Below are 12,653 nucleotides of genomic sequence, written 5' to 3' on the forward strand. Positions count from 1 at the left end.
TTGGAGATAAATGCTTATTCACTGCTTCCTCAAAAATGGCTTTTGTCACTGTCAAAATTCTGCCTCGTTTGCATGCAAACAATCACTGCTGCAGTACATGAAAAACAGATCTTCAAAACCTTGTAGATACATGGAACAGGATTTTCAAAGGGCACAGGATATAAAGCCCTTATTTTTATGCATATAGTCTTTCATCTTCTGTACAAGCTTAGGAAAAGTTTATAGGCTTTTCTAGAGATATTTGGAAGGAACCAAAGCAATCCACAGTTTACATATAGGGTTTTAAAAATCACTGTGTATCTATAGGATTTTTAAATTACCTGCATCTAGCAAGTAAGGAATGTGGATTAAAGAGGAATACAGGAAAGACTAAGCTGACATACTGCGTGAGTTCAAGGGAGAAAATACCTTGGTCAATGGAGAAGTATGAAAGATCTGAAAAATACATGCATCTGCAGCAGCTTTTTTTATTTGGAGGATTACAATCAAGGGCAGAAGATTAAGGTGGAAGTTGCCTTTACACATAGTGGAGTTAAAAAAGCTGGACAGGATTAAGAAAACATGCTTGGTGACTGAAAACATTGAATCATTGTAGACTCCCTGCCAAGGTATATAGCAGAAGGTTCAGCAACAAACAGAAAGTAGGAAGCTAGGATTGAGATTCTCCCCACAGCATAGGGAACACATCTGTGTTTGCTATACGAGTCCTTTTAGTCATGTCTCTTCATGTCTTAAAGAAATGGCAACATATACTCTTATGGCATATGGCTAGTTAAGTAAGCATGTTAGGAGATAGTGCCTTAAAAGCACAAAATAAAACAAGTTTTATGAAAGGTATATTGAAAAACTGTTCAGGACAAATCCAAATATATTTCCTCTACTGTAAGCAAAATAAAATAATTTATGCTTTTTAATAAATTCTATCAGCTCTGCCCACATAGCTCGATATCAAAGTGCATTAACACCAAAAATGCTACAAATTATGTTAGACCTAAACCTAACATCTGGTCATCATCCTGTTTGGCCCTGAGGTAATCATCCACCTTAACAATTTGCATGATCTGTTAATCAACAAAATCACCTTCCAAAAAAAACCTGTTTTAAAAGCCTCACCAGTCACAGATGCTTAAAGTTTAATTTGTGGAAAGTATTGATGCACAGGAGAGGACACAAGATGTTGAGAAAGCACAGGAGTTACTGCAGTGAGCCAGGTGATACCTGAGAAGAAGGTGGCTATGGTTGGATTCCGTGCAGGTACCCAGTTTCACGTTTCAGCCAGACAGCATTTCTGTTGTCTCAGCATGAGGCGGGCAGTGGGCTGTGCCAGGACGGCGCTGAGGCAGTGTTGGCCCGCACAGGCAATGGGAGCTGGGCCGTAATGGTGGCGCCTTACCTGGTTCTTTGGGGCGATGATGTGCCAGGAACAGCTGACTCCAGCCGGGTAGTCTCGCTCGGGCCAGTTGGGCGTTTGGAAGGACCCCGATGGCTTCTCCAGTCGTCCCCCACAGTACTGATCCCCTGGAAGCACAGCACAGGAGGCTGAGCAGAGCACGGTGAGTGGGGTGAGGTGTTTGTGTGACCGCTGAGGCCTCGCTGAGGGACATGCGGCTGGGTCTGGCCACCACTGCCACCACCTCACCTCAAGACACAGCTGAGCCCTTCAGCTCAGCTGGGGGCACCTCTGGGAAAACACATTTAATAAAGGGCAGAAAATGCCAGATGTAGGTGAAGATGGGGATAAAATAAAGAGTAATAAACATGCTTATGAACACCAGAGGAGCAGGAGAAGAGGCTGTGGGTAATGGAGCAGCCATCCCTGCAGCACCTGAAGCAGCTCTGCATTTCCCAAGGAACTGCAGCCTGTGGAGAGCCCACGGTGGAGGAGAGTTGTTTTTTCTGCATCTTCTCCTCCCAGTCCCAGACTACAATCAGGTATGTAATCTTTATTTATAATGTAGCTATGAATCTTCCTTATTAAATTAGATCCATTACATCACAGTTGTTTCATCTTTCAAGAAGTTTTCAATACAGGGCTATAACTGGATGGACTAAAGATTATCACCTGCTCTGGGTCTGCTCAACAACCTATCTACTCTGGTATTGTGCTAATAGCAAAAGCCTTGGAAAAGTGCCACTTGGCAGAGCAATACCACCTCCCTGAAACCTCCCAGCCTCTCACGGTTCATGGTCTTCCCAAGCACAGGGCTTTATAATGCCTTTTTTTTTTTTTTTTTTTTTAAATTGACAATAGCAATGTGCCCTGGCACAGCACTCTACCACTGAACACCTCATTGAGAAAATCACCATCTCCTTTCCTTTGCAGACACTTGGTCATCTGTTTTTTGTATCAGCAGAGTCAGTGACTGTGGCTCCTGTTCATTTTCTCCATACTGGTCATTACTCTCCAATACTCTCATTGACCTTCTCTTTTCCATCTTGAAGAGGTCTCTGCAATGCAGCAATTCTCCTGTGAATGTTCATTTATCATATTTGTTGTCTCTGATTGCTCCTGGTAGTTTCATTATATCCTGTTCTGACATGGGAACATCAGAATGGCATACAGTTTTAAGAAGTAGATACATTATGGGTCTATAGCAGCATAATTATTCCCTTTTTAAAAAATTAAGTTTGTTTCCTTTTTTATACCTATTGAGTATTGGGATTGATGATCAACTATTATTTTCAAAAATTACTTATTTTAAACCTAAGGAATTAATTCCTAAACAGTAATTGTCAATTCAGAACTCCTTGTACTGTACAGAATGATAGGGTGTTTTCCTCTTATTTGTAACATTTACTTGGACTGAATTTCATCTGTCATTTTATTGACTACCATTACCATATTGCTTCTAGGTGCAGTTCTTCTGCAACTTTTACAGTAGTTAGCCTTCCTCTTTGCTACTTTGATGAACTATGATGGCTTAAACTGTTATATTTTGGTATAATTTGTGTTTGGATTGTTCAGCTTGAAGAAAAGGAGGCTGACCTCATTGCAGTCTAGGGATTCCTCTGCATCTCTAGGGAAGAGATGGGGCAGGTACTGATTTTTTCACTCCTATGATCAAAGACAGGACTTGGGGAAATGGTAGGTAGCTAAATCAGGAGAGGTTTAGGTTAGACATCAGGAAAAGGTTTTTCACTCAGAGAGTGTTCGAGCACTGGAACAACCTCCTCAGGGAAGTGGTCACAGCACCACGCTTGCCTGTGTTCAGGAAGCATTTGGATGATGCTCTCAGGCACAAAGTGTGTTTCTTGGGTGCCCTACACAGGGACAGGAGTTGGACTCAATGATCCTGATAGGTCCCTTCCAACTCAGCATGATTCTATGATTAGTTAAGCAAGATAATTAATGAATATGTTAAACAGCACAGTAACACTTAGTATCTCTGGCATCACATCTTTTAAAGCTTTAACGTGACTCTTCATATTTCCACAGTTATATTCATCTTCACATATGTAATAGTTAAGTACCTCTTTCATGTGGTTCTGCTGCAGAAAACTTGGCAATGAATCCACTTCCAGCAGTATTAGCATCTGAAGTCATCTGCACCAACATTTTATTGCTGTTGGATACAAGGGCACCTGGTTTCACAGTACCACAGAACCTGCCGATGCGCTGCCCGTTGGCATGGCCGTTGTATATATCCACAAAATCATATCGGCACAAGTTGTCACTTTCCAGGTCTAAATATCTAAATGAAAGAACCACCACTTTTCCTTCTGGTACCTGGAGGAGGAGACACAGACAGAGAGGGAAGGAGGGGAAGATGTATGCTGAAGTGTGATAGACACCACATACCTCTCTGATCCCACTATTTGCATAAGTATTTTCTTATCTTTCACTTCTCTCCAGTAAGCTCTTTTTGTCAACTACACTCCAGGCAGTGGTTTGTGAAATCATAGTGAACCAAGCATAAAAACAAAGCTCTGGCCATCTCTGTTGCAATTATCTTCCTTCTGATCTGCAGTATTGTCTAGCCAGGCTTATATAGTTGATTATATACCATCACCACCCAGCTCAGCTTGGCATGTTTCTCTTATTTTCTGCTGAAGGAATGCAATCAGCCTTGCAGCTCCCTGCTAACAAGTGAGGTGAGGATGAGATAAAAATGAAAACAATGGAATAAGCAATTTACAATTTTGAACAAATGTAATGGACTCTCTTATCTTGCTGATTTGTTTCATAAGGTTTCATAGTTGGAAGGATTTTTTTATTTACTGACATGAGTTACATTTATAAATAAAATAAATTGGAGGGGGTATGTTTAGCTTAAAGGCTTCAGTGAAAGAATTATATTTGGAAAGAACATGTAAAACTACAACAAGAGTGTTCAAAAGAACCTTTAGTGGTTGTCTTCAACATAGAAAAACTTTGTTTTCTGAAACATTTGAGGAAATATAAGACAGGGCAAATCTTGCATGTCTGCATCTGTGGACATTGCAAAAGAGGCAAGTTAGTGAAAAGGACATAAATCAAGAGAATAATCATTCATAAGGAGGAGAGCATTTCCTGGGATAGAGTTGCAAGCTTTTAAGAGAATAATCAGCATACTGAGAAGTGAAAACTATTCTAATGAAGTACTCAATGCTGTAAATGGACAGTATTTTAAAATATAGAGGCCCCTTAATTATCAGCATTCAGTTGTAGAGTAGAGCCTTGTAGAGGCCAGCATTGCCTTGTAGAGTAGTTAACTATTAAAATGATTGCAACTGTTCTATTTTACCTAGACACTGCTATTACTTTCTGCTTTAAATATATAACACACACTTAATATATCTGCAGTTGGTCCATATTTAAGCCATTTCACTTAAGAGATCATTAATTGTTTTCCTTCCTTAACAGCGACTGATTTTAAAACACTAGTTTAAGATAAACTGCACTTAAACTCTTTCTATATGAAAATGTCAAAGTGTTTTAGTGTTGTGAGTTTCAAGCATTAAAAGTGCCTTGACATGTACAGATGGAAGTGTTATAGATGGAAGTGACCACTTAACCCACAGAAGGTACTACAGGCGGCAGCTCTAGATGTAGTGAAAAATGTACTGTAGATCCACTAAGGTTACTCATTCATGTAGCTGCTTCTATGTCCAGTTCTGATGCTGATCCTGATCCTGCAGGACAGGGCTGTTTTGAACTACTTGGGGCCCACCTATATGCTGGCTGGCCGGCCCCACTTCAGCTTCTGTTGCTGGTTTCAGAGGATTTTCCTTTAAGTTCAAAGCTCTCTCAAAAATGCATTAAATTCCTCTGTGCTGACGTACATTGCTAATACTACTTCAAACCCACAGAACTCATCTAATCTTACACAGAAATTCCAAAGCACAATGACTAGGTTTTAGAAAACTTTAAAGCCAGATGTTAGGTTTAAAAATCACACTACTGAAGAGACCAAGCTATATACCAGAAAATAACCCACATGTCTCATTGAATCTCTTATTATTGCATTCATTTGTCTTCTGGTCTGAATCAAAGCATTAAGACATGGTCATTTAAAAAGAAAAAGCTAAGGGAATTTGGTATTCTTGTCAGAAGACCTGAATATTATTTATGGTTATACTCGAAAATCTGTGTCATTGGACAATTCAGTTTAAAAATGCTGGCTGTAAAGTTAGTCTGATAAAGTTAGATTTAGAAAGTTAAATTACATACTTTTTGAAAAAAAGCTGCTCTAAGTAAAATAACATATAATCTTTTGGGGTGGAATACTGGGATCCAAATAAGGTGACCTTTAAGGTCAACATAAATGTTTTAAAGCAGACTGAGCTGTTATACCTACAGTTAAGATTGTGCAATGTTTTCTGCTATGGTGTCCTGTAGCTTCTGTAAGAAGGTTTTCCTTCTAGTGGTTCTGAAAGTTGGGCAGAAATTGCTCTGTCATATTAAACAGTTTTGTCAGTGTTCATGAGACTTCTTTTCCACTATTTCCTCAGCTTGAATTGCTTCTTTGAAGACACTTACTCCCTCCCACAGTTTGAAGAAGGAAGTTTAAGTGTGAGAGGTGGCTGGCCTGGGATAAGAAAAGGTCTTTTTGCTGTCCTTTTAGAAATGTACTTAGATTTAGCCAAGTGGCTATCCCTCAGTAATGCTGTTGGGTGCTTACTGGAAACTTGGTTACAGGAGCACCTGTGCTGCTCTGCTTACACCAGCCCCATGGCACTTGGTCCTACCACTGCATATTCCATGCTCTCATGGTGGCCCAAGTGGGCCGTGGGGAACCAGGAGGTGGGACTCACCCATGCTACAGAGAGAGCACAGACAAAGCACCCAGCAGCCAACCATCCACTCAAGTCATGGGCTTTTTTATTTCATGGTACAAGTAATTCTGTGCAGTGTTGTATGCTTCTTTCTCCTCTTTACACCACTATATTATCTAATTATATTTCATTATAGTTTTAATGTCTCTAGCTTCCATTAGTTCAGTCTACTTCATCTTGGTCAAGACTGTTAGCCATAGATGTACTGAGTTTCTAAGTTTTGTTTCATCACAGTTTGTAAGACAATGTGTAGGAAAAACAGCCATGTGCTCATGGATGTTTAACAAGAAGCCAGCTCCAGATTTTAGTTGTTAGCTGAACAGTTAGCTGAGTCTGAGGAGATAAGCCAGTTATAGAAAAGTGTGAACTAGGGCCCTTAATCATAATCACAGTCACTATTTATTGCCATTACTTTATAAAGTAATGTCATTGTTTATTAAAATAATATTTGTTCATTATTCACAAGAGTAACAAATTTGTTCCAGAGTAATATTAATTCAATTCAAAGTTTGTGGTCTGACCAGATGACATTCAAGAGTGCAGGGGATAGTGGCTCCACATTCTGGCAGTGGCCACCCAGTTTTCAGCTAGTCCCAAGGAATCCTACCTGAAATACAGGTGCCTTTGCAAACCAACACTTTTCTGTAATTTCTACCACTTCCTATTTTTAAATGTTAAAAACTCTTATGCTAAAATCTGGCAATGTTTTTCCTAGGACATTTTAAATATTGCTTCATGAGAAAAACTGGAGGGAAAGCAAAGGCCAGCATGACTCAATATTGTTTATTTTGAGCCACATCTGAGCTTCATGCAGTAAGATGATGGGATACCTCAGAGGGCGAACTGGAAGGAGGAATTGCAGTTCTTAAAAAAAAAAAAAAAAAAAAAAAAGAGAGAGAGAGGATTCAAAGGAAAAATATCTGGTCCTTCCCCTGCAGGGTGTGCCTTATTTTTCTGTTTTATCCATACAGTGGACAGAAGAACTGTAGCTTCTGCCTGCCTCTATCACAGTGAGGGTGTGACTGCCACATACTTGCCCTCTTCTTCCCTTCTTATTCTAACTCTATAAAATTATTTAGGATCAGAAATTATGACACTAAACTCATGTGAAGGATGTCTTACTCCTATTGAAGGCTAAAGGAAAATAGCTCTCCCTGAATTTTTAAGCAGGAGCTTTTCTAGAGGGTAGTTCCTTGAAAATTTCTAGCTTCTTCAAAAGGGCATGATTATGTTGCATATACCCACCACAAAATAATGTCTCTAGATTTTTTTTTTTAAATAATTCATTGCATTTATTTCATATAATGTTAATCAGAGTTCGCTTACATTTAAAGTAGTTCATCTGCTTAACTGTTGTTGCTCTGACTGAACAGAAAGCCTTCTTCATAATTGTGCCTCTCTGTTTCTGGGGAAGATTCCCTAACTGTCATACTTACCAGAATTACTTGGTTTAGAGCATTTGCTTTGAAAATAATCTTTTGGTAGGGAAAATTCTTAAGAGCCAACTTTCTGTTAAGTTGGCATTTAAGAAGTTGGCATACAAACCTGTATGGTATATGTCTTTAACATATTTTGATACATCTTTAATACCAAAATGCTGATTGCACGTTTTGCCATAGCAATCCTAGGTAGACTTGAAAAATACATCAGCTACCTGCAAGCCAAATATATTATTTCTCTCTACAAAGAATGCATGTGAAAGCTATTTGGAGTTACATCCTGGGAAGAACCACTGTTCTTGCCCGGTCACTTGTTCCTGAGCTCCATCCTCTCCAGTCACAAAGGAACAATTTAAAAAAAATTTGTATTGGCTTACTCTCCCTGACAAAGGCACTAGATTCAGTTCAGCTATTTCTTTTCTGGCAAAACAACCATGCATAAAGATCTGTTCTCTACTGCAGGGTAGAAAAACAACTGATTTGCAAAAATGAATGCTTAAAATGTAGAGAAAATGATTTAAAATGTTTCACTCCCCAGGCAGATCCCAAACTTCCCTGATAAGGAAAAATGTCAAACCTTACTTAATGTCAGCAACCCTGCTGGAACACAGCTCCTGAACCTATAAAAGTATAATCTTACATAACTCTGCCAGTCTTCAGCATTATTGTTGCACATAAAATTGTTAAGAGTTTTACAGGAACTACATAGTCTGCCAGAAAAACACAGGACGGCAGTCCAGATTCTTGGACTACGTGACATGTTTATGTGAGGTGGTGGCCAAGAAGGATTACAGAGCATTAAAAGTAAATGTATATCACATATTTTAGATAAAGCTATATACTTTACTATAGGAAAGGAAATAGCTGTACAAATGACTTCTTAGCAAAGCCAGCTAAAAACTGCTGGGTAGTCTGCCAAAGTTGTAATATAACCACAAGCATGTGTTGAACACTTCTTAGAACTCTTAGAATAGAGAAGCTGTTTTCTTTAGCCAACTGAAAAAGTCCCAGTCTCTTCAAATAACAGAACCATAATTGAGTTAGAGAGACTCTTCTAGCTTTAGCAAACCAGTTGGAAAGATTTCAGCTCATACCTGAGTGCTACATTGCTTTATCTGTAAAAACCCCAATGCCACGATGTTTTCTAAACCTATGTTCCTCTAAAGAATGAATTAGCTGTCACTCTGCCTCTCTATAGATTGAGACCTTGTAGTTGACCAAACAACAGCTTCATGTTCTCATAACACAGACATGAATCCAATCAGTGTCTTTTACACACTTGTCAGGTCCTTCATGAGAAAGTGTTTGCAGGAAGATGTTCACAGCCCCTGGCTGAAATGGACAGGCAAAAGGTTTTAGTCACTTTCCTAAGATCAGATGCTAACAAGGACGTTTAAGAATAACTACAGCATATTTCTTCATGGCAGTGTAACAGGTACTATTGCAAGCTATTCTGAGCCTTAGCAGTATCTGGTGAAAGGATTTTGTTGTTTGAATTCAGGCTAATAGACCCTTGAGTGTACTGCTTTCCCTGGTTTTGGTAAACCATCCTCTTCTTAAAAAGGATGCGGGCTTAGTCTTGCAAGTTTGGTAGTCCCTGCCTACCCTACATCCTTCTTGCTTATCCAAAAGACAGAGCATTCTGCCCAGTTTGGCTTCCTGAACAGTATTGTCAAACAGGGTTAAATGAAGCAAGGAAGACTGCACTACTACAGCTGTGCAGCCCTTCTCTGACTTTGGGCCAGCTACAGAGAACAGGTATGTAGCAGAGAGCAGTAGTAAATAGCAGCAGAGTAGAAAAGTGGGAGCTGGGACAATCATGAAATGCCAGAAGCCATCGAGTTGTCCCCATTGTCACTAGAACCTGAGTGAAGGCACAGCTCTGCTACATTTTTGTGGTAATGCTCCTCATGATGTCCAGGCTAATGTGGCTGCTCACACCTTGTTGGCAACAGCCACATTAAGTCTGAAACCACTCTGTATGGACTTTTTCAAATACAATCAATTGTTTCTCTAGCCTCAACATATGATGAAGAGCATTTCCATGGGATGCTTCAGTAAATGCTTCTTCAGTGCTGCCTTCATTCATTATACAAATTTTCAAATGGTAAATATTTTATGCTGTTATAACAAAAATTATTTACCTCCAGAGTCAATTTTGAATTTATGAAGCTCTAGTAATGTTTGGTTTTGGGTTTTCTTGAATGCTAACTTCGGAAATTTTTCCCCTTTCATTTAAGGCATGTGTGTATGGTTCTAAATGCATTTTGTGTCTGTTTTTCAGATTTCAAGGTGTGCCACAGTAATGACTGAAATCTCAGCCCCTCAGCAGCAGGAAGAAGATATATTTATGAGCATATGCTGTATTTTACATCATACTCTTCTAGATAAAGTCAGTCACAGATTAAAGGTAACCTCTAACTTGACCACAATAAATAATAATACAACACAATGGTGCAGAAAGCAGCTTCTGCAGCTTCATTGGTATCCTCAGATAAAATTATTAAAATTACACTATTTGTTTGGTAAGAGAGTTGTTTTAACTGAACGCTGTAAACAGATCAGTGTCTCCTGCTTTGAATCAGCATCTCTACAGTAGCAGAAGACAATTATCCTGTCATATCCTATTCTACTGCCAACACCTAGCCTGTAATGCAGTGTTTGAACAGAAGCTGTCCTCAGAGCTCCCATCAACACAAAAACTAATTTATTTTTTAATACTTTCTTACACTTCTTTTTTCCTGTAAAGCCCATATTCTAAGTCTGAATGTCACAGGAATTCTTAGTGAATTGTGCCTAAAAAATGGAGAGGAAATTTGCTAGACAATTTTGGAGGGTTTAATGTATGCGTAGGTGAGGGAAAAGTCATCATTTACTCCAGGACCATTCTCCTAGCCTGTGGATAATGCACTAGAGTGTTTAGTCCTAGCTGTTTAATGGGTTTACTATCCATGACTATGGTGTGTCTGCCCTACTTTCTCATTTTAACATCAAAATATCAGTTGTACCACATTCTTTCGCATGGTCATTTGCAAATATAACAACACTTTCCTGTTGCTTTCTCAGCTTGCTGTATGACATACTCCAGATGTCCTAGCTGGCAGAACACACTACAAGAAAACCTGCCTGGATTTTTTGTTTTGGTTTGAAACTTTTTCTATGTCTTCTTGCCAACAAATTTTGCTTTTCATTATCTACACCTCAAAGCTCTACTAATCCATTTGATGTAACTATTGCTTTCTACAGTGACTTGGAATGGTAGATGTTTGCTTTCAAGTGGGTTCATTTAAACCAATTAGGAGTGTATCTGTGGAAGTAAATGAAAATTTGCTTCTGACATTAGGTGAGGTCAGTTTTATGTTAGCCACTATAATCATATTACTGCAACCCTAAAAAGCTCCAGATAGTTGAGCTGTTCTATGTTACTAAGTTCATTTTGGCACAGACGTGAACCCAAATAAGACACTGGCATTAACAACAAAAAGCTCTTCACTCTCTTGAGCACTGATTTTGTGATATTAAAAATTCTTACTGTGATTTTCCAGGTACATTTGCTGTTTGGAGGGTAGACTCCAGGAAATCCTTCACTCCCAATAAACCCTGAGTCTCCAGATACAACTCCTCCACATGTAAATGTAGGCCTGAGAAAAATGGGGAAAAATGGTGCTTAATTTAAAAATATATTGAATTTATTCTCTCTATAACAGCAAAGAGGCATGAACTGTCTTAAACACATCTTAAATATTTAAAAATGTTGCTAACTTTAAACTTGTGTTTGTTTACTGACATAATTTCACAATTAACATAGAGTACGCAATTTAACTCGCAACCTCCAGTGTAGAGAAAGTTAACTAATTAGCCCTTAATTAAAAATCAGCCCTTTAAAAGCCCGTGGGTTTGCAGACAGTTATCCTTCCCTCCTTTATTAATTCATGAGATGGAGGGTGTGGTGGTGTGATTCATCACTGCAGATTGCTATTATAGTGAATCAGTAATTATTAAAAAGTCATTAGCAGTGACCTTTTGTAGTATATATAATACTAGTTAAAATAGGACAGTAATAAAAATAGCTTTTAATTCCTCTATTCCACCGTGAAACGCTTTTAATTTAGATATTTTGATCAAGTAAATCACTTTGCAAGTTTTCTGTACCACATTATGTGTGGAAGTCCTGCTACTTTGGTCTTGATGATGAATCACACATCCTGATTTTGCCGGTACGAGGATGTTGAGGGCTAAAAAGCTCCGGAGTCAGCTCCTTGCTCCTACCACGCTGTGAGAGCACGTGGGAAGCCCTGAAAAATCCCTGCTCAAACCCACGGTGTCACAGCTGCGGCCACAGGGTGAGTGAACACCCGGCTGATGAAGTTGGGATATTCTGTTACGTTGTATTATATACCGTATTATATTATGTTATATACTTTATACCATATGATGTGATTATCTGGTGCTGCCGTGGCAGTGGCCACCCCTGTGCCCTCCCTGGGTGCTATAACGAGCAATAAAACCCCCGTGGGCGGCGGCGGTGTCTCCCCGCGGGTGGGGGTGCGCGGGCGCGGTACCTGTGCGAGGGCGCGGCGGTGCGCGCTGCCGGCAGCAGCAGAATCGGGAGCAGCAGCAGCGGCAGCGGCGGCCGCGGGGCGGCGGGCGGCATCTCGGGGCGGCGGCGGCGGCTGGGGCAGGGCTGGGGCTGCTGCTGAGCCGCTCCTCCGGCTGCCGCCTGCTCCTCCCGTGTACGCCGCGACCGGGGGAGGAGGCAAAGGCTTCCGCGGCCCTCCGCCCCCGGGGCAGGGCAGTGCCGGGCAGCGCTGCCCTCCCTCCCTCTCTCTGTGGGACGCGGCGCTGCGCGGGTGCGGAGCCGCGGGTGCGGAGCAGCGGGTGCTCTCGGGTTCCCCTTCGCTCTGGGGCTCTGCCCCGCCCGCGCCCAGCCCCGCTCTGGTGCGTCCCGAGAGAGAGGGG

At 40.5% G+C, this 12,653-nt stretch overlaps 1 protein-coding gene across 1 annotated transcript in view; it reads right to left on the reverse strand.

Annotated features, from left to right (window-relative positions):
- PCOLCE2 (procollagen C-endopeptidase enhancer 2) overlaps positions 1-12,348 on the reverse strand; it is a 25,184-nt gene extending 12,836 nt beyond the window's left edge. Inside the window, exons 1-4 of the mRNA XM_030456094.1 lie at positions 12,257-12,348; positions 11,227-11,335; positions 3,472-3,727; positions 1,394-1,518 (exon numbers count right to left, since the gene is read on the reverse strand). Of these exons, the coding sequence (XP_030311954.1) occupies positions 1,394-1,518; positions 3,472-3,727; positions 11,227-11,335; positions 12,257-12,348 (582 nt within the window). The remainder of the gene's footprint in view (positions 1-1,393; positions 1,519-3,471; positions 3,728-11,226; positions 11,336-12,256) is intronic.
- Between the last annotated feature and the right edge of the window lie 305 nt (positions 12,349-12,653).

This window comes from Calypte anna, chromosome 9 (genome assembly GCF_003957555.1).
Source record: "Calypte anna isolate BGI_N300 chromosome 9, bCalAnn1_v1.p, whole genome shotgun sequence".
NCBI lineage: Eukaryota > Metazoa > Chordata > Aves > Apodiformes > Trochilidae > Calypte > Calypte anna.